The sequence below is a fragment of the Chenopodium album genome, chromosome 25 (genome assembly GCF_948465745.1).
Source record: "Chenopodium album chromosome 25, dcCheAlbu1.1, whole genome shotgun sequence".
Classification (NCBI taxonomy): Eukaryota; Viridiplantae; Streptophyta; class Magnoliopsida; order Caryophyllales; family Amaranthaceae; genus Chenopodium; species Chenopodium album.
Genome location: NC_137858.1, coordinates 4,696,108 through 4,721,395, shown reverse-complemented (window position 1 = coordinate 4,721,395; position 25,288 = coordinate 4,696,108). Strand labels below are relative to the sequence as shown.

Below are 25,288 nucleotides of genomic sequence, written 5' to 3'. Positions count from 1 at the left end.
AACCACAAGGGTGAGGTTCTTTTTGCGGGTACCAGGAGAACAAAATGCAGATGACCCCTAAGATTGCGGAAGGTAAAGCTATCCTCTTTGCTGCTCGTCTTGCACGCAAATATGGCTATAAAAACATCATTCTTGAGTCGGATTGCTTGAGTATCATTCTCGTCTCTCTAAAGCCTCCTTTTTTCTCTCGGATTTAGATTCTATCCTAGAAGATGTCTTTGATGTCTGTTCGTTTTTCTCTTCCGTTATTTGATCTCATGTAAAGAGGAGTGGGAACTTTGTAGCGCACCATTTGGCAAAATTGGTGCCTTTCGGTGATGAGCAAGTATGGAATAATCATTGTCCTAGTGATGTAACACCGTATGTACTTATGGACAATTTGTCCACCACTTAATGAAGGTTCCCTTTCCTTTGCTTCAAAAAAAAAAAAAACAGTTATAAGTTATAACAACTGCAAACGATATCCTCAACTAAAAAACTTGACTACAATTCATCATATATCTTCAACCCCTGATTCCTCTTCTTCTTCCTCTTCCTCTTTTTCTGACTGCTCTTTTAATTTCAACTTCAATCAATTCCTCTTCCTCTTCCACTGTTAAAATAAAAAAAAATATATTAACAAGTTATAGCATAAATAAATAAAGATGATAAAATTGGAACAAAGAAAATATGAAGAAGCTGTACCATCTGACCATTTTAACTTGGTAAACACCGGATTTAATATAGTTGCTTCAACATGAGAAAATCCAAGAACATGTACCTTTTCACTAGTTTTAGAACCAACATCATATACCCTAATACTTTTATAACCACAAGAAACCAACACTTTCTCCTTATCAATATACCATAAAGGCATAGAATAAAATTGATCTGTATGATACACTATGAATTGTTTAACCCAAGAATCTTTCACCCCATAATCCTTCATAACCCATATGTTGTGAGGACAAATATTAACTTCCTCCATTGCCATTGCACCCCATATGTCCATTGCATTCAAACAGAGGCAAGAATCTAAAACACACAAAACCAACCGTGTCTCTTCCCTCATACCATCAGGTAACTCAGCATATCAGAAATTAGCTTACAGCTCAGCTCTTTAGTTTGTTAGAAAAGTTGTTAGAGTTTGTTAGAACTTGTAACTAACTCTAGTATAAATGCTTTCCTTATGCTGTAATTTTCATTCATTCAGCTGTAATAAAATTTCTATCTTCTTTCTCAAGTTTCTTTCCTCTCTATTTTCTCTGGAAAATTCCTCAAGCAGAAGTTCAATTGATGAACTTCAACAGAAGGTTAGTGAGCTGATTGATGTGGGAAATCATTGCTGGAATGTTGAGTTGCTGTCACAATTATTCCTGCCTTTTGAGGTGGAAAGAATTACTAGCATCCCTATAAGTAGTAGGCTGCCGCAAGATACTGTCTGTTGGGATTTAGAAAAGCATGGAGATTAATAGATTATTCAGTCGAATCAGCTTATCGTGCTATATTCGATGATGACTGGAAGAGGGAAGAGGTTGGAGTTGCTACAGACAGGTAGGGATATTTGGAAAAGAATTTGGCATATGCAAGTGCTCCATAGGGTAAAGGTTTTTGTATGGAGGGCGCGCCACAATGCAATCCCAACGAGGCAAAGGTTGTGAAATGGGGCTTGACTGTTGCTCGCCAGATGGGGTTGCAGGATGTTGTTATTGAGAGTGATTGCCTCTCCGTTGTCCAGGCTTTGCGGGATCACAGATCGGACTACAGTAGTTTGTCTTTAATTTTAGATGATGTTCTTGTTCTAGCGAAATGCTCATGCTACCTTTCCTTAAAATAAAGAAAATATAAATTGCTACCTTTCCTTACAAAAATAAAAAGTAAGCGTAATATTTCATTATTTTATCAAATACTTTAATTTGTCTAAGATCTTTTAAACAATTCTAAAATATTATATTATAATTTTATTTATCAAAAAAATACAGTACATATTATTTAAAATAGTAAGGTAAATAAAACAAACTCTAAATAAATGAAGCTTTTTTTTTTTTCCTTCAAGCTAAGTTTGCTGCCTTTATAACATTGATGGCATCAGCTTTAATCCAAACCTTAGAGTAAGCTTGGGGAGCTCACGGTTCTGACAGCAGCAACACCCACAGGAAACACGCGCCTAGCATACTTAGCGTACTCCTTAACAAGTCATTCCTCTTCTTCTTCCCCTTCCTCTTTTTCTGACTGCTCTTTCAATTTCAACTTCAGTCAATTCCTCTTCCTCTTCCACTGTTAAAATAAAAAAAAATATTAACAAGTTATAGCATAAATAAATTAAGATGATAAAATTGGAACAAAGAAAATATGAAGAAGCTGTACCATCTGACCATTGTAACTTGGTAAACATCGGATTGATTATAGTTGCTTCAACATGAGAAAATCCAACAACATGTACCTTTTCACTAGTTTTAGAACCAACATCATATACCCTAATACCTTTATAACCACAAGAAACCAACACTTTCTCCTTATCAATATACCATAAAGGCATAGAATAAAATTTATCTGTATGATACACTATGAATTGTTTAACCCAAGAATCTTTCACCCCATAATCCTTCATAACCCATATGTTGTGAGGACAAATATTAACTTCCTCCATAGCCATTGCACCCCATATGTCCATTGCATTCAAACAGAGGCAAGAATCTAAAACACACAAAACCACCCGTTTCTCTTCCCTCATACTATCAGGTAATGAAATAGCCGAAAATTTCTCAGTTCCAAAATGAAATGACCATATACATTTATCCTTATCGGAATACGTATGAATCGAGTCGTTCAAGTAAACTGGTCTTGAACAATACCCATTACTACAAAAACTACGTGGAAGTGGTGTTCTTTTATCAAGATTCCTCCATTCATTAGTACCGAGTGTTTTAACTTGCCCAACCCTTCTACTTCGCTTTTCTCTGTGGAATATAATTCTAACCAGTTTCAATTCGCGTGACACAGGGCAGCACCCAATCCCTACCATCCATACACCATAACAACCTTGTGTACTGGTTTTGTTGAGGAATGCATATTGTCCGGTTAACAAGTTGCATATGATATAAGAACACCAATTAGATTCATAATTATCAACAAATAAGATAACACCATTACATTCATTAACTATAGCAAGTTTCCTCACTAATTCGGGTTTCAGCTCCATAACTGAATCGATATTATTAGTATTAAGATTACCCATCTCGTCGGCAATACTTGTTGAGGTTTTTTCTATGTCAACCAGCGTAATAGCATTCTCGCTTTTATAGGAATAATCGCAAAGCAATAGAGAGATATAGCAGCCATGAGAACGCCGTAAATTAGCAAATTCAGTATCACTGATGATGTTATACCAATCTTTGCATACAAGCTTACAAACCAAGCATGTTCTTGTAGGAAGTTTTAACAAAATATCCCAAATTATTGGTATCGGGATCTCTTCAAATTGGGACCGCTCTTGTTTTAATTTATGACTCCGTCTCACATAATACTTTTTGTACATTCTATTCATATTTGATCAATAACTTTTTTTATCCTACACCACTTATATTGAACATACGAGGTATTTATACAGGTAGCCTTAGAGCTTGGTTACTTTTTTTTTTAGGAAAAGAATTGAACTTGGTTAAATTATTAAGAAACAATTCCAGCACCTTAGAAATTCCTAACGATAATAAATATACCAATTGTATAAAGATATTATTCACGAAATCATATCTTAACATAAATAATATCTTTACAAAATAGAAAGTATATCATTCATGTTTTAACATAAAAGATATCTTTACAAAATAATACATAATGTGAAAATTATCACAGTAAATAAATATATATTCACAACATGATTTCCTAATAATAAATAAATAAATAAATAGAGAGAGAGAGCATATTGTTTTGTGTGATGAACTTCTGTACTGTGATCCAACAAGAATCCATGAATTTGCAAACAGCTTTTGTATAATGTTCCAAAAGGAATCCATAAAACAAGAGGTAGCACATAGTTTCTGTTAATTAATTTGCACAATAGTGAAGTTTTCTGTGTTTTTCTAAAGCATCGTAACTTTTATTTCACGAGTATCATTAAGAGTACTCCTACTGTTCTAGTGGGAATTAGAACGGGGAAGCTCATCGTACCCAGTAAACTCGGGCTCAGCACCTAAGTAATCAAAACTTATAGGAAATGTATATTCAAAGTTCAGACCTCAACACACCAACAAATAAATGCCCAGTCAATCAGCTGGGTTCCAAACCGAGTCTAAATCAAACAAATTGCTTCGGGCTTACATGATCAGCTCTACAGTATTGAAGCCTTCACTGCAAAATTTAAAACTTTCATTTGGATGCATTAATTTACATCATGCTCCTTCAGTTGGAGAAATATACAGTAAACTCTGGCCAACGATAGTTCTTCCAATATCGATCCTATCAAATTAAACCTTACAAACAGCCTAAACTTTGGCAAAAAGATGACACTGCAAGAATCAAAAACCTACTGGTGGAATAAAAAACAAAAAAAAAGGCAATATGCAGCAGATTTGTTACTTAGCTTGAAACAGCCTCTGCCTTTGCCTCTGTCTCTGCCTCTGCTTCTGCTTCTAGAGTAGAAGCTGGGTAATCTTCATAACCAGTGATTCCTGTTATCTTAATACGAGTGATGGGCTGCATACAGAAGCCAAAATGTAAAATAATTACAGGAAAATGCTGATAACTGATGTTTTAGTCAAATAGGAAGTAACTTTGATACCTGTCTATGACCAATATTTCGTCTGTAGTTCTTCTTCTTCTTATATTTGAAGACAATAACTTTGTCATCAAGCAACTGCAGGAACAACAGCACCAGTAATGTTGATGGTTTCATGATTTTATCGGTGATTAAATGGTGGAAGCAGATAAAAGAAGACTTAGGCTACCTGTTCTTCTACAACAGCATGTACTGCAGCATTTGTGACGATGGGCATTCCTATGTAGGTGCTAGATTTAGTTCCCACAAGCAAAACTTTGTTCAGAACAATCTGCAATATAGTAGCCTCTTCAGTTAACATATACGAAAGTTGATAGTTGTTTAAATTGGAGACTGGGAGGTTACCAGAGGTGAATTCTCAGAGCACTAGTAAAGAGATACGAGACAAAACAGATTTTGACAGAGGCACTACTTACAAACCAAGCGGGAAACACAATAAGTAACCCAAGGGAGCTTAGAACAACGTTATACAATCAAACAAACAATATAACACTAGCTATATGCTATGATTTCACTTGAAATGCACAAAAGAAAGAAACTATCCATTACTGTCACATCCGTACCCTCACACTTTTAATGCTATTAGGTACTATAGAACATTGGAAGAACTCTCGTTCATGTACCAACAAGCATGATGCAGAAAAGGGCAAAGGAAAAAGTCAGAATTAAGTGGGACAGAGCTCACAGAAGATACAAATTTGGTTCAATTTTGTGTAGTGATTCCTATTTTCATAGGAAAATGGTGATTTGTATGAGAGAAGATAGATTTAAGTAGTACATATAATGGGACAGAAGATTTGAACTCACTCCACATATTTTAAGAGGCTGAAACAGATAATAACTGATAAGTGATACGCTCATAAAATCGTACTACTCCGACATAAAAGACTGAAACAAAGTAACAATTAAGAAGTAACACCCTCAACACACTGTCATAAAAACAAATGATAGAAGTTTTAACAAATTGTTTGATTCAACCGATTTGTGCTTGCACTGCATTTCTCTTATTACAGAAAATGATTTTGTGTTGATCATCTATATTCCATGTCGGCTCATCAAATTTACAGGACATTGGCTCTGTAATTTGCAAATTTCGAATAATACTTTTTCATGGGTTTGGGGTTTTACAAGATTTCTGAGCCAATGCCCTGTATAATACATAAAGCACTGATAAGGAAGTCATGAGGCAAAGCAAATTCTCATAGGGACAGACGGACAGTAGTTAAGAAAGCAAGCAGGGAACACAATGAACAGCTCACGGGAGCTACGAACAATGTTATATACAATTAGACAACCACATCCATGCCTTCACACTTCTAATGCTATTAAATACTATAAACATTTGGATGAGCTCTTGTTCATATCCAAGCAAGAAACAGACAGAAAGGCAACGGGAACAGCTTTGTTTGGTCTCCTTTTTTTTGTTTTCTCTTTGGCCTTGAAAACGAAGATATAGCTGAGTAGCTGACCTTGCTAGTACATACAGAATTCTACGAAACACTACAGATTTATACAGAACAATAGAACACTATACTAGCTCGACTCCGTGTTTGTAGAAAATCATTTTTTAGATCCTTTTATACCTCAGACACAGTACAAGAACCTGCACCCAACAGCCTCAGAGATACAAACAGCCTACTTATTCTCAACAATCACAAACCTAGCATAATTAAGGGACAATTGCAAAACTAAACATTATTATAAGATTTATAACGAACCACTATGCTTTATCCATCAAACTTGTACACATGGATCCAAGAGTTTTCACTATTTTACTTTGCATACTCAGATATTTCATCAAAACAGTCACATTTATTTCTGGTTCTTTTAGTAAGCCACATTATTTTACACAACAGCCTAGAAGAACACATCAATTCAAGCCACCAACAATTGCACTGTAGATTTGTAACAAGTAATGGATGTCCTAGAGTAAACATTCCATTAAATAATATTAGTAATAAGAATAATCTGGAAAGGCGTTCTCAAAACCTCACCTTATCATTGACATTAGCACCTTTGAGTCTCTGGGTGTAAATCCATCGTCCAGGAATGACAATGTATTGCCTAGAACCAACCTAAATAAGAACAAAACATAACACATCAAAATTAATCACAGAAATGACAGTAATCTGATAATTTTGCTCATTTCCCCTCAAAAATTAAAAATCCAAAGAATTTGCATATCAAATCAGTGACAATTTACCAATCTTTTACTCTAATTTTATAAAAAAAAAAAAAAAAAAAAAAAAAACCCAAAAAAACCCGATTAATTTGCACCAAAAAACAATCATATTTAACAAAACCAATGAACAAATACTTAATATCGAATTAATCACCAGGGCATCATATAGAATGATTAAAAAAAACACAATCAAAATCCCAGAAATAAAAAATTAAAAGAAAACCCACCACAACAACAGCAAAAATCTCTTCACGAGGAGGAGGAGGTTGTCTTTTGGGCAAATATTTCGCAAGAATTGCTTCGTATTCACGAGAACCAGGCTTAGGAGGTTGAAAATCTTCAGGCAAAATATCAGAAAGTTGAGGTTTTTGATTAGGGGGTCTTTGAAATTCTTCAAATTCATCCCTCATTTTTTCATATTCTTCCTTCAATTCATCTGGGATTTCAGGCAATCTGCGTCTTTTGGCTGCAACAGTGAAAAGTGAGAGTCTTTGAGGAGAAAGAGAAAGGGGTGAAACGAAGCTTGAAAAGGGTTTAGAAAGAGGAACATTCATAGAAAGTGGGTTTTGATTGGGTTTTAGTGTTGCACATGAAAATGCCAAAGTTGCAGAGAATGCAGACGCCATTGTTAGTTCAACTCTATACTCTGTGAGAGAGAACTTCTATCCCTTCGTCTTCCTTTATTCTGGAATCGGGGGTTTATCACTCTATCCTATCCAGTTTGGTCTCAAATGACAATTATAGCCCTTCGTGCATTTTTTTTTTTTTTCTTTTTTTTTGGTTCTTCTAATTTTATGCCTCCTGTGTCCATGTTTTTTCAAATGTCTTGCCGTCAAGCTCACTAATTTTATTAACAATAACCTCACCTAACTTTAACAACTTTTTTTTTTAATTTTTTTTTAAATTTTTTAAAGTGTTAAACTAATTAAATCGGGACATGTGTCAAATAAATAATGCCATGACACCATTGTTGATTTGTTGATAAAAATAACTTAACTTTCGTTAATGGATATGGTTGTCAAAGGGTAATGTTGATAAAATATCGTAAGGTGGAAGGCACAACTTATAACTTTGAAAAAGTATGGGTACAGCTTAAAAAACCGAAGAACTAACCCTTTTTTTTTTTGTTCATTTTGTGGATTTATTTAATAATATTTGTAAAAAACTACTCTTCAAAACATGGAAAATGTTATTCATAGCCCTTAGGGCTACTTATAAACATTAAACACTCTTGTAAATAGTTTAAATTTAGAAAATCGCCACAAAACTAATTACACTTATCTAGCTACGCGTGTTTTTTTCAAGAGTGTTTTTAGTGTTACTTCGTATTATATAGTACAAAGTACTTTGGAGAATAACTACCATTATGAGTATTTATATATATATATATATATATATATATATATATATATATATATATATATATATATATATATATATATATATATATAACTAAGGCTTAAATAGAAACCACTGACATCATCCTATCCTAAAATTGTACACATGTTGGGTTGTCATTAATAATTTTCCCTTCAAAACTCTATATGATGTCATTATTTTATGATATTTTATTTATTTTTTTAAAAAAAAATTCTGGTCAACTATATCATTATTAGTGTCAATTTTCAAAAAAAAAAAAAAAAAAAAAAATTAAATTGTTTAGTCTTCATGCATCTATTCCTAGCCTCCTAGGTTTAGTAGGACCCGGCCTTTTATCATTCAATTTTTTTTATGAGCTCTATTTTTTAAAAAATTATTTAATTTTGTTTTGGGTTTTTTTTTTTTTTAATTTTAATTGTGGCATGAAATTATGAACAAAATTAGGAAATTTCATTTGTTCAAACCCTTTTTTAAAAAATAAAATAAAATTATTTCACCTATTATTTATTTTGGGAAATTTTTTATTTAATTGTGGTATGAAATTATAAACAAAGTTAGGAAATTTCATTTATTACAATCGTACATCGCACGAGACTAATTTAGTAAATTTTTTTTTTTTAAATTTAGTATAAAATTAAAAAAAAAAAAAAAAAAAAAAAATCTACCACTAAAATGTTACTCTTTGACTCTTTCACTAGTCCGACTAAAAACTCTGCTATCGAGGTCTACTTTTTTCATCAATAATCTTACAAAATATAAATTACTTTTAGCAAATTATACTCCGATTTCAATTTTTTATGACTCTTTAACATACTCTCTCCGGATTTTCATGACTGTAAAATTGAACATGAAGCATATATGTACACATAATTAAAAGATAAATAATAATAATAATAAAAAAAAAAAAAAACAGCTGAATAAATAGTTAAAAAAAAAACAGATAAAATTTAACATACTCTTTAAAATATGATTTTTAAGTGATTAGTTGTAAAAAATAAAATAAAATAAAATATATTATACAAGTAGACATTGTGACAAATCCAACTATATATATTACATTATCATATTTTATATATTTATATATATTTTTTTTTGTAAAAGTCATAATTTACATATAAGTAGTGCAAAATCTCATGGTAAGCAATATTAAAAAAAAAAATTGAGGGATTATTATTTAAGGCCTATAGGCCAATGTTGAAGTTTACATACTTCATGTACAATTAAACGTTATAAACCAGAAATATTATATGAACAGTAAGCAATAAAACAATTAAGATGCTACTAATAGTCATAAATTAAAACATTACTTTATTGCACACTGCAAATGATTGTATGTGCTCTAGGTCAAATACCAAATGAGATCATTTGAGTGAAGAAAATGGCAAGACTCAAAGTGCCTTGAATCCCATATAATTTGGTTTGCATGTGGAGGTCTCGTTGTAACAAGTCACAATTCCAATTAAGTATTCCCCATTTTCATCGTGGAGCCCTGCCAATTGTATAAGAAACGACGTTGTCTTCAATGACTGGTGGCAATAAAATACGGCTTATAGAAACCCATAACGATGACATATAACCAACTTATTTTCGCCAGCAAGAGCCTCAACTTTTTTTTTTTTTTTTTTTTTGACAATCAAGAGCCCTAACTTCGGTTACAAAATAGTTACATATCAAAAATGTTGGGTGTCAAAAATGCCCAATAACGTCATACCTAATGCAATAACAAATGCTTTACCTATATCTTTTATGTCCAATAACCCAACAAAGACTACCAGTTGGGTTAACTCTGATGAAGTGGTAATTCAAGATTATTTGACATAGTGATGGTTTTGATGATGGCGATAGCAATGGCGGTGGTGGTCATGGCCATCGCCACATTATAAATAAGGAGTTTCTAAAATCGAGATTAATTCTCGTAAAGAATCTCCTTATTGGCTCTAACATTACCCTCTAACTAAAACTGTTGGAAGGAATCACCACAAAGTTCCCTGCTCAAAACAATTTACCCCATTTCAACTCCAAATTCTTTTCCCATATAACCTTGATTATTTCTTTGTGAAATTCAACTCAAAAGCGGCGTATGTGATGAACCTCACACTGTACAAATGTGAGTAGAAAGATCCCATTATGGTTAAGTGGCAGTACTGTAGTGTAGCTAGGATAGCTACAACAAGGCCCACCCGGCCCAGTCCTAGATGGCACACAAGCCTTCATAAAATGCGAGACCCAAAACAACTTCCTTCCTTCAAGTGCTATAGTTTTATTTCAAAAATAAAATAAAAAACTATCAATTCATTTTTCTATTTCTTCTTTTTGACACGAAGAAAAAGATTTCATTAATCATAAGGCCTAACGACACTTACAAAAATTCCATACATGAATCTTCAGCACACCTGTTTTAAAATTTTTTTCTAATTCTTTAGCACACCTGTTTTAAATTTTTTCTATGTCTTTAGCACACCCATTATAAAATAAAATAAAAATTTTGCTGAAAACCATGTTATAAATTTTTTTTGTTAAAACACACCAGTATTATTTTATTTTATTTTATTTTTGGGTCAAAAGACTCAAAACCCACCACTTTTCGGATTTCGACTATTGATTGACATTTCCGGCGTTGATTAGCATGTGCAACTCACGTGACACACTTAATCCCATTTTACTATTATTCCCCCCCCCCTTCCCTCCATTTATTCCCTCTTCGTCACTTATATTTCCGTGCAATTGTATAAAAGGATATAAAAACCAAATTATGATGAATAGGAGTGACGAAGAGGGGAATCAATGAAGGGAAAAGAGGGGAAAATAAAAGAAAATGGGGTTAGGTGAGTCGTGCAAGGTGCACATGTTAGTCAACGCCGAAAATGTAAGTAATTAGTCGGAATCCTGGGGAATGGTGGGACTTAACAAAAAAAAAAATTTAAAACAAGTGTGCTTTGACAAAAAATTTTTTTTTTAAATGAGTGTGCTTTGACAAATAAAAAAAATTATAAGAAAATTTCCTAATGTTAATAATATTGATGTGATTATTAACTTTGAAAAGAGCCACGGGGCGGAGGTGAGAATCGATCCCAAGATCTCTTGGAGTCGGGAGGGAAGCTCTAACCACTTGAGCTATCTCTCACTCTCAAAATTTGTTCAACAGTTAATAAAGAAAAAGAATATAGGCTTGCAATAATCTCACTGACTTTCATGACATTTATCCAACTTTAAGGAACAGTAGGTGGAGAGAGTCAGAGTGCAATGGATCCAAATTCTTGTAAAAAAAAAAAACCATTAGTATCATAACGAACCTACCTTTTTTTTTTTTTTTTTTTTTAGGAAAATCATAACGAACCTACTTCATTTCAATATCACTGAGCTATTTACAAAACAATATAGAATCCTGGTCCAATTTATATTAATTGCTATTTTTAACATGCTGAAAATTAAAATATTTGATTAGCCAGTTTGATCTGTTTATGAGTTCTGTTTTCTTGATCTTGGATCCATTTTCTTGGACTTTGATCTTGCTGTATACTCATTAACAAGCCTCGAAAAAGACGAGGTAGGATTTTGTAGCAAACTTGAAGGTCTGTCACATTCAACTGTTCCCTGGCTTAGAACGATCACTTGATCACTACTGATGACAGAAGTAATTCGATGTGCAACTATGATTAATGTTGAGTCTGAGAAGTGTTCCCTTAGGGTCTGCTGGATGACATTATCTGTTGCAGTGTCCACAGAAGCAGTAGCTTCATCAAGCACCAACACTTTGCTTCTCTTAAGAAGTACGCGACCAAGACAAAACAATTGTCTTTGGCCAACACTCCAGTTCTCTCCATTCTCGCTTACTGATTCAGATACCAACAGAGAAAACAGTTTAGAGCAAATTCAGTGTTTTTACATGAAAGAGAATTATAAAAAATAAAAAAATAAAAAAAAAAACAAAAAAAGAAAACAACATATACCGGCTGAATCAAGCTTCGATTCCCTGCTTCTAACTTCATCTCCAAGTTGACACTTATCAAGAGCCTAAGACAAAGAAAACATCGTGGTTGCTAAGAAAAAATACAGTTTAAATGAGCATGAGTAGGCTAACAGAAATTAATGTTACCTCCCAAATCTGCTCATCAGTATACTCTTCTAGTGGGTCTAAGTTGCTTCGAAGAGTCCCTTGAAACAGGGTAGGTTCTTGGGGGATTATGCTTATTCTAGACCGTAGATCATGCAGTCCAATGGATGAAATATCGATTCCATCAATAGTTATCTTCCCAGCTGCAGGTTCTACAATGCGGAAGAGAGCCTGTATCAGGGTTGATTTGCCACAACCTGTTCTGCCTACAATCCCAGTTGTCTTTCCTCCTTGGAAGGTGCATGTTATTCCTCGCAGTACAAGTGGTAATTGTGGAGCATAACGAACCTGGTATGAATTATTACGGTTACCAAATTATCAATTGTCAATGTATATGTCTATCTTTGTGTAGGGATAAGCAAAGGGCGACACTGTACCTGAAGATCTTGAACATGAACCTGTCCACAAGAAGGCCAAGATTGGTCTGGCCTATTATTTTCTAACACGAGGGAAGCCTCACTTGTAATGCTTGTATACTGAAGGATTCTCTCAACTGAGATGATCTTATTCTCCATTACAGAAAAATTTGATATTACGCGGCTTTGTAACTCATTCAGATTGAGCGCGTATGCCACAGCTAGCCCAGCAATGACTTGAATCAGAGAAGAAAAGATAGACATCACAATCAGTCATAATTGTTGTAATTGTACCTATAATATGTTAGATACAAGAGCGGTAACAAGAATGGTGCAAAGAATCAGTAAGACAGCATACCTGGATTAACTAATCCCACAGGAATAGAGATCAAGAAAATCAGAGTGAAGGCAAATATAAGTGAAGACAACATGTCAAGGCGGAATTTAATCCATTGGGTTGAAGCATTGCTGTAAAAAGTTGGCCTCGTAGACCCATTTATTAGCCTTGTGCTTGTTTCACAAAATCTAGACTCTTGACCAAAGCTCCTGATAACAGAAACTCCATATATACTCTCAGAGAAATGTTGTATAACTGGAGCTTTATTTACTCCAACCAACCGAAAAAGTTCTCGTGCTGAAGTTATGTAGTATTTCTGCAGAAGAATATTTAGAATCTAAAATTAGGTGATGCAAGAATATTGATTATCTAAGGTCTGAGTCGTCGTATATATTTACCTGATACCACAGAGAGACAGCAATAACTGGAATGAAAATCATGTAAACCTGCCATACAACCAGTGACATTACTCCAATAGCCCCTAAAAGACTGATAACAGAGAACGCGAAACCACCAACTCTATTTGGGACAGACATATCCACATCGTTTTGATCTGTAGACACCTGAAACAAGTAGTATTACATGATTAATCTGAATAAATGATTTCATATTATATCACCCTAAATAAAACTAAGGTAAATCATCACTATGTATAATCCCTCGAACCATTTTAATGAAAGTATAAATGAAGCAAGGTTTGAATGAGACTACGAAAAAAAAAAAAAAAAAAAAGCCAATTTCTTTTACCAAATAAGAGGGGAATTGAGGCTAGATCAGATATCAGATCATACCCTGCTTAAGATCCGTCCACTAGGGGTTGCATCAAAAAATGACATTGGAGCACGAAAAATCGAGGAATGCATCTTGTAGAAGAGCGAAGATGCTGTCTTGTACCCAGCTATCAGAAGAAGCCATGATCTCACCAGAATAGATAAGGAACTTCCAACCGACAAAGCAACATACACAGTCAGTAAAGTTTTTCCTTGTACAACATGTTTGGCATCGTATGAAACTGGAGTTGCCCAAGCTATCCAATAATTGCTTGAGATTTGAAGAATCTGAAAAAGAATCTGAGACAATAATATGAAGAGCACTAAACCTCCCCTGTATGCTGCTGTGATATACTTCCAATACAAGAGGATTTTAACTCTTCCTTTCTCTCTTTCTTCTTCTTGCACAAGTTGTCCTTTCGACCTCAGGTCTTTATCATCAGCTTCACCATCATCATCATCAGTCTCCTCCTTCGATGCTTCTTCATCAGTCCTAGCTATGTTTGTTGAAGTCCCGATTGAATCAAATGAGGATAAGGCTTCTTCATGAGCTACCACAAGTTCCCTGAGATCAGTGACGTGCCCGAATTTAAAATATCCTCATACTTTCCAGCTTGCTGTATACTTCCTTCTTTCATGACCTTTATGTAAGATAAAGCATTCATTAGGACATCCATGAATTTGTTCATTCAATTTTCCAGAATTAAATCTTCAAAACTCACCAGAATCAGATCAGCTGCACGTAAGAATTCTACTTGGTGGGTGACATACATCACTGTTTTGGATTCTAAGAGCTCTAGAATGCAATCCTGTACCAAAGAAGGTGAAAAGAATTAAATATAAATTTATAGTGCTAGTTGTTGGAACATTTATGGAATAAATGGAGCATATGTATCGTATATGAAGTTTATATTATGCTAGGAGTTGAGGAGGATTAGTATAATGATTATACTTAGAGGTATAGCAAAGCAAGATGTAAAAAAGTGACAAAACAAGGCAAAATTGACAAATTTGTGCTTCGCCCTGGCTGCCAGGGCAAGATTGCCCTGTAGGGCGAGCACGAGTAAAAATTGTCAATTATCTCAATTTCTTGAGATGCTGCTCGTGCCCGGTAGGGCTCAATTGCCCGGTCTGCCAGGGCAAAGGGGGTTTGTTAGTTTTTTACATGTTTTAAAAAGTGTTGCTCGCGCCCGGTAGGGCTCCATTGCCCGGTCAGACCGGGCAAAGTTCAAAACTGACGGTTTTGTCAGTTTTTCTGAACGGTTGCTTTGTGAACGGACATTTCCATTGGAATTAAAACTGCTCTTCATATAAACTCTATAAATAGGAGATTATATGACATATATGAGGTATGAGATTAGAATCTAAAATTATTCTTGCTTACTTTGAGAGAAAATCTGCAATAACTTTCTTAGAGTGAAAACAAACACAATTCTACTCAAACTTTGTTGAATTAGTTTTGCAAGAACAAGCAAAACTAATTGGTTTTTCATTGTATCCCAATAGTGTTATCGTGTAACTCGATTGTTCCAAAGAGAGTCGATAAATAACTATTAGGAAAGCGTTTATCACGTGCCTTGAAGAATTTATCCGATCTCTTTGTACATCAATTTCCATTGAATTTTTCTAACACTAGTTTGCTGTTTGCTGTAATCATATAAATAACTACAATTTCACTGCTGTGTTATACTGTTATAATTACGTGTATGAAATAAAAATTCTAACCTTGAAGAGATGAGTTCCAGTGTGAGCATCAACTGCACTAAAAGGATCATCTAAAAGATAAATGTCAGCATCATGGTATACTGCTCGAGCAATTTGTATCCTTTGCTTCTGTCCACCACTCAAGTTTATACCTCGTTCACCAATGATTGTTTGATCTCCAAAGGGTAAGACCTCGAGATCTTTTCTCAAAGAGCATGCCTCTAGGACCCTGTTGTATTTCTCTACATGCATTTCCTTTCCAAACAAGATATTATCGGCTATGCTTCCACTTTGTATCCAAGCGGTTTGAGGAACATAAGCAGTAGACCCCCATAAGCTTAAGACACCAGAGACTTTTGGCACTTCTCCAAGTATGCACGAGAGCAAGGTTGATTTACCAGAACCAACTGTACCACAGATTGCTACCCTCATTCCTCGCTCAACTTTAATGTTGATATCTTTCAATGTAGGGTGTGGAGCTAAGTGATCCCAGGTAAAGTTTCCTCCTCTAATTTCAATGACTACCTGATTATTTATCGTAGATGCTGCAGGAAGCTTCACCACAGCATCCGGACTCAACTCATCAAGGGAGAGGAATGAAGCAATTCTCGAAAGAGAAACTCTTATTTGTGTTATACTAGATATTAAGTGTGGCAGGTTTATGATGGCAATTTGAAGAATTTTGAATGTTGCAATAGCAGATAAGACCTTCCCAGATTCTAGAGGGACACCAATGAGCAAGCATGTGCTGAAAGTAACCAAAGACACGAATGTTGGGGCGATCCAGAATACACAAGTTGTTACTGCCAAACAAGTAGCAGTTTTCTTCAACCATTCATTCTCCACATCTCTTAAGCCATGGATTTTGGACAAGAATTTCATATCCCAAGCTTGAAGCTTCAGAATTCTCATGTTCCTTAGTATCTCAGCTGTAACCTGCATTCTTTTGTCTTTGGATTGCATCAAATTCTTATAATTCTTATCAAACAACTTTGACACAGGATAGTATGCCAGCATCACAAACACAGTTGAAATAAGTGCCGCGATTGAGGCAAGCCCAAGAGTTGCGTACAAGATTGACAAGGCTAATACAAGCTGCAGGACGATCACCCATGGATCGTGCAAGAAGGCACCAAAGTGCGCAACTCTTTCTGCATCAACTGACATGACATTGATCAGCTCACCCGTTGTACGGCCTTCTTCCTTAGATGTGCAGGGGAGGGTCAAGGCCTTAGTATAGATGCTCTGAATAAGGGCAGCTCTTGTTTTGAGCATAATTATCGCAACCCTGAAGTCTGAATGCTTCTCCGAGACACATGCCACAAGCTTTGCAACAACGAATGCTGAAATCAGAACATACCCGGTTCTAGCTGTCGACGACACCTTCACCCCATTTAGGTACTGAACAAAGGAGTCAATGAGGTAAGGGCCAACATAGATGGCCAATGTGTCAATCAAATTAAGAACAAATGTCCATAATATGTTAGGCCACGACATTATGATCATAGACTTAAAAAGCTGCATACTTGTAACCTTGCCATTAGCATGCTCTAAAGACTTACTAAACGTTACGAACATTTCACTAGCATCATTATCACGAGGAAGCGGAGGAACATCATCAAGGTCTAGACTAGCCTTATGATTACCTTTTGATATTAAGGAGCCTACCCAATAAAAGGTGGCCTTGCTGAAGAACCCGGCTTTCGAGTAAGGACTAATTATCACCTGATGGCTGGTCTGACCATCTACTTCTGAAGCTAAAAGGGATTCCTGCAGTTCACCCTCATCACCCATTGCCTTCACAGAAGCAGATTTCCACCGGAAGAAACCGAAAACGGAAACGAAAATGAGAACAATTCCTAGCCCAACATACAGGATGTTCATTTCAAAATTCCAAATATTGAAATTATGGATGTCCAACAGATTCATAGTTGAAATTTTTTATTTTTTATTTTATTTTTCTGCCAGTGTTTTAGATGTATCACTGGTTAAAGAATTGAAGAGGAGAACTTTTGATTTTTTTGAAATTATAAAGGAAAGATTTTGGTGAAATATTATGGCTTTAAATAAGGATGATTTTCCGTTCTAAAAAAAAAAACAGGATGATTTTTCACTATGGTAATGAATTAAAACGATCATAGAATGTGGACAATTGCAAGTAACAGATGATTATGCTAATTAATCTGCCCATTAACAGCATTAAATTCACTAATGCTGAGATTCCTGATAAAATAGACAAATCTTAATTGATGGAGTGTTACTATAAACGATACCAAGTAAAATTTCATTCAGATCCTAAGATATTATATACGAGTACCTTATATTATATACATTTTATAATTATCATTCTCTGTATTTAAACATTGATAAATGCTTAGGTAAAGTGATAAAATTTGAAGGTAAAAGATATACGTCGTGCAATGTGCATTATAACATAAATATAAGCATCATAAATTCATAACATAATTGATAATTGCAACAATAAACGAACCTTTGAAACTGGCCCGAGTTTGAAAAAGCCCTAACAAGGACTACGTAGTAGTACCAGAGACCAATGTCTTTTAGTTTAGGCATTTTTACAAACACGTGGTGTGCCTAAACCTTTTTTCTTTCATGGGTTAGGAACTTAGGATGTGAAAAACTTTGATATGGATCGCATTCAAGTTACCAAATGTAATAACGAGGGAGCCTCAATTCATCTTAATGATGCACAATTTATGTTTATCTAATGGTATTTAGGTGACTATTGGTGTGGAAAATGTATAGCACAGTATATAACATGGAGTACTACTACTTTCTTCTATTTTGTGCTTACTAGCGATAAACTACCCGTCACTAATAGGCTAATAGCAAGGTCACAAATGAGCAAAATTTTGTTCATTAGGAAAAAAAGGAGCGGTGATTTGATACTCATACCTTACAAAAATGAGCGGAAAAAAAAAAAAAAAAAAAAAAAAAAAAAAAAAAACAGGTGAAAAATGCTCGTGAGAAAATGGGAAAAAACTCAAAGTTTGAGCAAAAATGGAATACTCTTTAATAAAGAAGTGAGCTGAGAGTAAAGGATACCTCAAGTGGTTAGAGTTTTCCTCCAGATTTCATGATCACTACCGCCTAAGGAAAAAAAAAAAAACAATAGAGTTAAAAGTCAGCTCTGCATCATCAGCTTTAATTTTTTTATTTTATTATATTTTTTTGTGCTTTTGGTCACCATCAAAACGACGCGTTTTAGGCAAGTCAAAGAAGATCATCCTTGGGACGTAAATAAAAAAGAAATTTATATTGTAACTTGATGATAGGCCAACTCAGTAAATAACTTAAATATAATTCTTATACAAGTTAATAAAAAAAGAAAAAAAAAAAAATGTTGTGTCCACTACTCTACACATTCATCTGAGATAAATGGAAGTTTTCCCATATTCAAAATCTCAAAAACTGGATTTCATCAAATCCAATCTATGTAAAGCAACATATAAGTGAAGGTTCAACAGATCAGCAGCTTCATTATTGCCAGTCACTATCCTTCAGAGCTATACAGCAGACAAAACATTTAGCTAGAATCTGAAGTGGAGTCTTTTACTCCCAATGCCTCAGCCGGATTTACTCCCAATGCCTCAGCTGGATTTACTTTCAATGCCTCAACTGGGGTTACTCCCAATGCCTCAGCCAGGTTGAAATTCAAATTTCCCCTCATGGTTCTTCCGCCGTCTCCTGAGTCACCTTTCTTCATCATCGCAGCAAACTCCCCAAAATCAATGCGGCCATCCTGTCAGTTTTAACAGTGAAACTGTCAGCAGAGATCTTACACCAGGAAATTCATATAATGCATTAGATAATGCACATCCCTAAGATGTGGATGAGTCTGACTTCCTGAAAGATGTAGCAACTGAGAGTCTGAGAGTACATGGGAGGTGATCAACAGAACTCGATGACTTATAAAGTCTTGACAGGGGAAATGTCGAGATGTAGAAAGGAAGGAAAGGCCTTTTTGAGAAATATGGAGGCCTAATTTGCACTATTCAAATCACTGAGGTTAACTCTATAATAATTCACACTGCTTAAGCTAATTTCAAGGTATAAGGGACACAACTACAAGATGCTAACACAAAAGTTTCCATGTTACTCAATGCAGTTAGAAAGTGTAACGACATGGTAAGATTGGTAACTCAAACCATATCATCCATAACTTGGCAAGAGTAGACATCTGACCATACTAATTAGTAAAAAGATATCAGTCACCAAAATCTCATACTTCCTCTGTTTTTTTTTTTACTTGCAACACTTCACTTTTCACGTTTGTCGATGCATTATTTCAATCGTTTATATCTTTAATTAGCAATATGTAAAAATTATAAATGTTAGATATTAAAATAGTATAAAACGAGACGAATCTAACAGGATCACACATGACTATATTTTTTCTTAGCTATAAATCGTTAAAGCTAGTCAAAGTGGAGTACATGAATAGTGTATAAGTCAAACTGTTGCAAGTATAAGAAAACGGAGAAAGTACAATTTTATCTAGAAGCAAGTGAATTTCTGATTCCCGTGGTAACTTGCTTTGCACCGACCAGGTCAATAATGTCAATTCTACTCCTTCACAACAATGATTTATCAGAAGAGCTCAACTAATAAATAGGCCAAAGCCAAGTCAAGGGGTGGTGGATACTTTAAATGACAGCAGGAGAAAATTTAGATAAACAATAGATGAAGTCATATTAACAGTTGAATGTTAGACCTATCAGGATCTGTGAAACATACGGTGCTCTACATACAGAGCTGATGCACCAGTTTCTCTGCATCAAAAAGAAAGCTCAGAAAAAAGCTTATATCTTCATCTCGGCTACATTCAATCTTAATGGTCAAACCTCACCAACATATTGTCCATAAATTTCTCAAAATCTATAATTACAATGGTTAGATCTTCCATAATTTATATCGAGAAGTAACTTCATCCATTTTCATTCCACAGCTTTATTGCAAGACTGGTAATATTAAAAGATCAATGAAGAAAAAGCTTGATTACATAAGTCTAAAAGTGTCCAGCAATTAGTTTGAACCAGGAGTGCTTTTAATGTGTCAGTTTTAAGCATGGCTACTATTTCTAGAGTGCCACAATTCACCAAGAGTTCATATATCTATAAAAATAAAATAAAAAACAGAGACTATTATTGATCTCATATATCAGAAAAAAAAAATAACAATAATAATGCTTAAAGAATATACGTGACTATCTATATAAATGTCACACAAGTACAAGATTTAACATTGGTCAGACAAAAAAGGACATAGAAATTCTTTGATCATTGGAAAGAAAAACTAAGGATAGAGGAAAAACTCACATTATCCAGGTCAATTTCCTTGATTGTTTCATCCAGATGACCGTCACCAAGACCAAACTCTTTGCAGGCCTGTTGAAGCTCGTCAATTGTTATGTAGCCACTACCATCTTTATCAAAATATTTAAAAGCTGCTATCAAGTTTTCCTCCCTCTCCATCTTGTTCACATGCAGGGTAGCAGCAAGGAATTCACCATAGTCAATGGTTCCATTGTTATCGATATCAGCCTGACAACCAATCATAAGGTAAGACATCAGAAGAGCACAAAAAGCGATTTCAAGCCTTTAAAAATCAATTTTCCTTGGACATGTAGACTTACAGCATCCATAAGAGCTTTGATGTCCGACTCCATCATTTCTGAACCCACTTTCTTCAGCCCAACTTTCAATTCTTCAAATGTTATGGTTCCACTGTTATCTGTGTCAATCATCTTAAACAACTCTCTTAAACCACCAATTTCTTCTTCTGAAAGACTTTCTGCTATTACCTGCAGGAAGTTTTGGACAAAAAGTTGATGCAATAAGTAACATACAGGGTGTAAAAAGAAGCTTGCCGCTTGCCATGCAGGAATAGAACCACAAATCCACTTTTGAAATCACATTGTTTCCCTAATTGCTTTTTACAGAATGTTTACAAGACAGGAGAGAATGTTATCAAACGAAGATATCACATTTGGAAATCAGAAAATATGTTATGTTAATTAATTTCTCTCTTGATAACATAATTTAGATTGTGCAGTCAAATGCCCATTTATATCAAGAAATATGTGGGACAATCTGAATCTTGTGAGAGATGGACAGACAACAAGATAATCACCTCCGTATTTAACAAACACATGACTCTATAACTAAAAGTGATAGTAACATACACGTAATGCCATCTTTTTAACTTTGTTCATAGCTGAAAAATGCTTCAAACGTGATAAAACCGCGGAGTCCAAAGGTTTATCAGGTGCAACAGTGTCATCCACAATCCATGGGTGACCTGCAGGCAAAAATACCAATTCGGGGAAGAAAATTAGGTACAAAATTCTCAAGCAGTTAAGACATTATTTGTCATTTTCAGATATATGACTCACATAAAGCTTCATAAGCTGTTATTCGCCTCCTTGGATCCCTCTCAAGCATTTTACGAATCAGATCCTTTGCACTGTCTGAAATATTTGGCCATGGTTCAGACTCGAAATCTAACTTCCCATGGAGAATCTGTCTGAAGATTCCTGACTCAGTTTCTGCAAAGCAGGTTTATAAATAATTAAATATGAGCTTCTCGGAGATGAAGAAATGACATACTATAGCTTGAACTGTAAAGATATTAACTAGAGAATTTACCAGCCCAAAATGGTGGAACTCCACTTAATAAAATGTAGAGAATGACACCAGCACTCCAAACATCTATTTCAGGTCCATAACGCTTGCACAATACCTCGGGTGCAACATAGTAGGGGCTCCCAACTACGTCGCTAAAATATTGTCCTGTGTATTACATAACAGGTGAAGGTTAAACCCAAAAATTGGTGAGATTGTCAACAACTCAACATGCTTAGGTTGGTAGGAATTAAACTTTAAGGTACTTTGTAAATCGCGTACCACTAGCCAACTTTACAAACAAAAGACATATTACTTGTGCTATATACAAAGAATTTGCACTTGGTATTTATTCATACAATTGAATAATGGTGTCATCACTAACAAAAGGGAAGGGCATGAATATATAATATAAACTAGATTCTGTGCTATGTATGATGACAATTTTGAGATACCCATCATTGAGACACCTACATTAAGAAAGTGCATGACATAGCACCCAGGTTCATTAAGATATGCAACATTCAAAAGGCAAACACTTATGTCAAAAAGTGAACATTACATCACAATTCATACCAAAGCAAAACAAAATAAAAAATCATCATCATTCACCACAAATGTACTAACAAAGCAAGATCATACTTCAGACCCACAATATCAATAACACAAATGATACAAGGATCAAACCCAATGAAAACGAAAACGAAACCCGAAAATCAGAAGAACTAACCAGGCTTATAAAAGACAGAAAGACCAAAATCAGTAGCTTTAAGCTTAGCATCCTCAGAAGGTGTATCAAAGAGGAAATTCTCAGGCTTAAGATCTCTATGCATAACACCAAGAGAATGACAAGCCTGAACAACCCCAACAATAGTTTTAATCAATTCAACAGCTTGTTTTTCACTATATTGACCTTTTGCAACAATCCTATCAAACAATTCACCTCCTGCACATAATTCCATAACCAAATGCACAAATACTGAATCTTCATAAGTCCCTTTAATTCTAACCACATTTGGGTGTTCTGATAAATGGTGCATTATCTGAATCTCTCTCCAAACATCCTCATAATCTTCCTTACATAACAACTTTCTTTTTGGAATTGATTTACAAGCGTAAAGATTTCCGCTTGATTTCTCTGTACACGAATATGTCGTACCAAATTGACCTTGACCCAATTTTTTTCCGATCAAATAATGGTCCCTTAATCTTGGTGTTTGATACGGTAATACCGACGATGTCGGTTTCGTCGCCGATGTTGTAATCAGCTTTCTTACCGGCGCTCCCGGTGACCCACCACCACCACCACCACCTTGCTTATTTTCCGACATTCTCTCTCCTCAAAAGGGTGTCAAATCAAGCCAAGAAGACTTAAAATTTCTGGGTTTTGTTTGTTTTTCTCTCTTCTCAAATGGGTGTATGATGAATTCGTGAAATTCAAAGAATTTAGACAAGTCTTTTTCTGGGGTTAATTTCTTTGGGATCTGTGAAAAAAATAAAAACAGGGTATTCCTTAATTTTTCAATAGAATGACGCTAAATTAAGGTATGAAAGAATCATGGATAGAATGATAGATCGATCATTGTTTCTCTCTCCTAAAATTATAAAAATAAAAACTTTATAATAAAAATGGAATAAGGGAAGAATCGGTGGTGCATCTTTGATGACTGTGTAAGATCGTGGGTGATTGGTTGGAGACCACTAAATATCCAAATCATCGTGATTTCGTGAAATCGACGGTGGGAATAAACACTGTCTTTTTCTGATTTACTGCAATTATTCCATTATTTTTACCTCAAATAATTTCATTTGGCAAATATAATCAAAATCCAAAAAAAAAAAAGAAAAAAAGAATCATTGGGCAAGTTGCAGTTTAACCACGAGGGAAATTGCAGTGAAATGGTGATATAATACAGAAATTCCGACAATTTATACTGCTGCTATCTTGTCGTTGATTTAGTACTGTACTCTACCTTTTGTACTCTTTGTTCAGTAATTACACAAGTATCTCTGTCGTTAATTAATACTGTAATCATCTTTGTCTTTAATTAATACGAAATACGAGTACTACTTAGTATTTGTATTTAATTTATCCCGTCTTAAAAACATGTTATTGGGTAAACAGAGTACTATATGCCATTAATTAATTAATTAATTCTATGGGTTATAAAATCAAAATTAAGATCTTGATTTCTCCACATTACATATGTCATGTGGGTATGTTTGGTTTTACTATAAAAATTGGATAATTAAATAAAACTAGTTATTGGCCCGAGCGATGCCCCGGGTCATTATACAACATCCGGTTCAAATTACTCGCAACAAAGGGGTATTATTTGTGAGACATAAAATATTCCTTTGTTGCGAGTAATTTGAACCGGAGGTAGTAAAATTTATTACTTTGATCAAAATATATATTTTTTGGCTTGTTTGTCACTAAGAGTTTAAGTGGTTTATAATTATTTTTTTTAAAAAAAAAAGGTGATAGTTTAAGTAATTTTTTGTTTTTATGAGCTGATTTGACTATAAAAACATTTTTTTTGCATTAATAAATATAGGGTAAATGATAAATCAATTAATTTGTTGTTAAAAAAATTGATAAATCAAATCTATAAATTTGATGTCAATATTACTTAGTAATGCACAAAAAAATACTACGTATTACTCAATAATCACAATTGTAATATATGTATATATAAATCAACTCGTTTATTCTATAATTACAATTTTATTAATTAATGCACAAAAAATGGAATAATTTTTAATTTCTTACAATTTTTATTATTGTGCAATTATTTAGGAGTTACATTCAAAGTGAAATTTAAATAGGGTGTTATGCACATGAAGAGTTTTTCAATTAAACTAAACATTAATACTATTAATGCATGGAGTTTTACAATCATTTATGGGCTGATATGATGTGGCGCCAAATGGCAAAATCGGTGACACATGGCAAAATAGCATGTTTTGCCATGGGTTTTAATATATATATATATTGATTAGGTTAGTTTTAACAATAATATCACAATCTAACTTATCCTTACG

At 34.4% G+C, this 25,288-nt stretch overlaps 3 protein-coding genes and 1 pseudogene across 3 annotated transcripts; all 4 read right to left on the bottom strand.

Annotated features, from left to right (window-relative positions):
- Positions 1 to 2,167: 2,167 nt before the first annotated feature.
- LOC145613050 (putative F-box/kelch-repeat protein At3g17280) lies at positions 2,168 to 3,526 on the bottom strand. Its single transcript, XM_081668113.1, has 2 exons — positions 2,347 to 3,526; positions 2,168 to 2,256 (listed from the first exon to the last, which is right to left on the bottom strand). The coding sequence occupies exons 1-2, from the start codon at positions 3,524 to 3,526 to the stop codon at positions 2,168 to 2,170; spliced, it is 1,269 nt and encodes a 422-aa protein (XP_081524239.1).
- Positions 3,527 to 4,330: 804 nt separating this feature from the next.
- LOC145615136 (large ribosomal subunit protein bL21c-like) lies at positions 4,331 to 7,649 on the bottom strand. Its single transcript, XM_081670210.1, has 5 exons — positions 7,166 to 7,649; positions 6,751 to 6,831; positions 4,926 to 5,027; positions 4,760 to 4,834; positions 4,331 to 4,674 (listed from the first exon to the last, which is right to left on the bottom strand). The coding sequence occupies exons 1-5, from the start codon at positions 7,562 to 7,564 to the stop codon at positions 4,558 to 4,560; spliced, it is 774 nt and encodes a 257-aa protein (XP_081526336.1). The 5' UTR covers positions 7,565 to 7,649; the 3' UTR covers positions 4,331 to 4,557.
- Positions 7,650 to 11,777: 4,128 nt separating this feature from the next.
- On the bottom strand, positions 11,778 to 17,528 carry LOC145613049 (ABC transporter C family member 3-like; annotated as a pseudogene).
- A 1,339-nt stretch (positions 17,529 to 18,867) lies between these two features.
- LOC145613174 (calcium-dependent protein kinase 11-like) lies at positions 18,868 to 23,887 on the bottom strand. The gene is made up of 7 exons (XM_081668238.1): positions 22,974 to 23,887; positions 22,268 to 22,411; positions 22,015 to 22,167; positions 21,805 to 21,920; positions 21,256 to 21,423; positions 20,939 to 21,163; positions 18,868 to 19,362 (listed from the first exon to the last, which is right to left on the bottom strand). The coding sequence occupies exons 1-7, from the start codon at positions 23,572 to 23,574 to the stop codon at positions 19,147 to 19,149; spliced, it is 1,623 nt and encodes a 540-aa protein (XP_081524364.1). The 5' UTR covers positions 23,575 to 23,887; the 3' UTR covers positions 18,868 to 19,146.
- Positions 23,888 to 25,288: the final 1,401 nt, after the last annotated feature.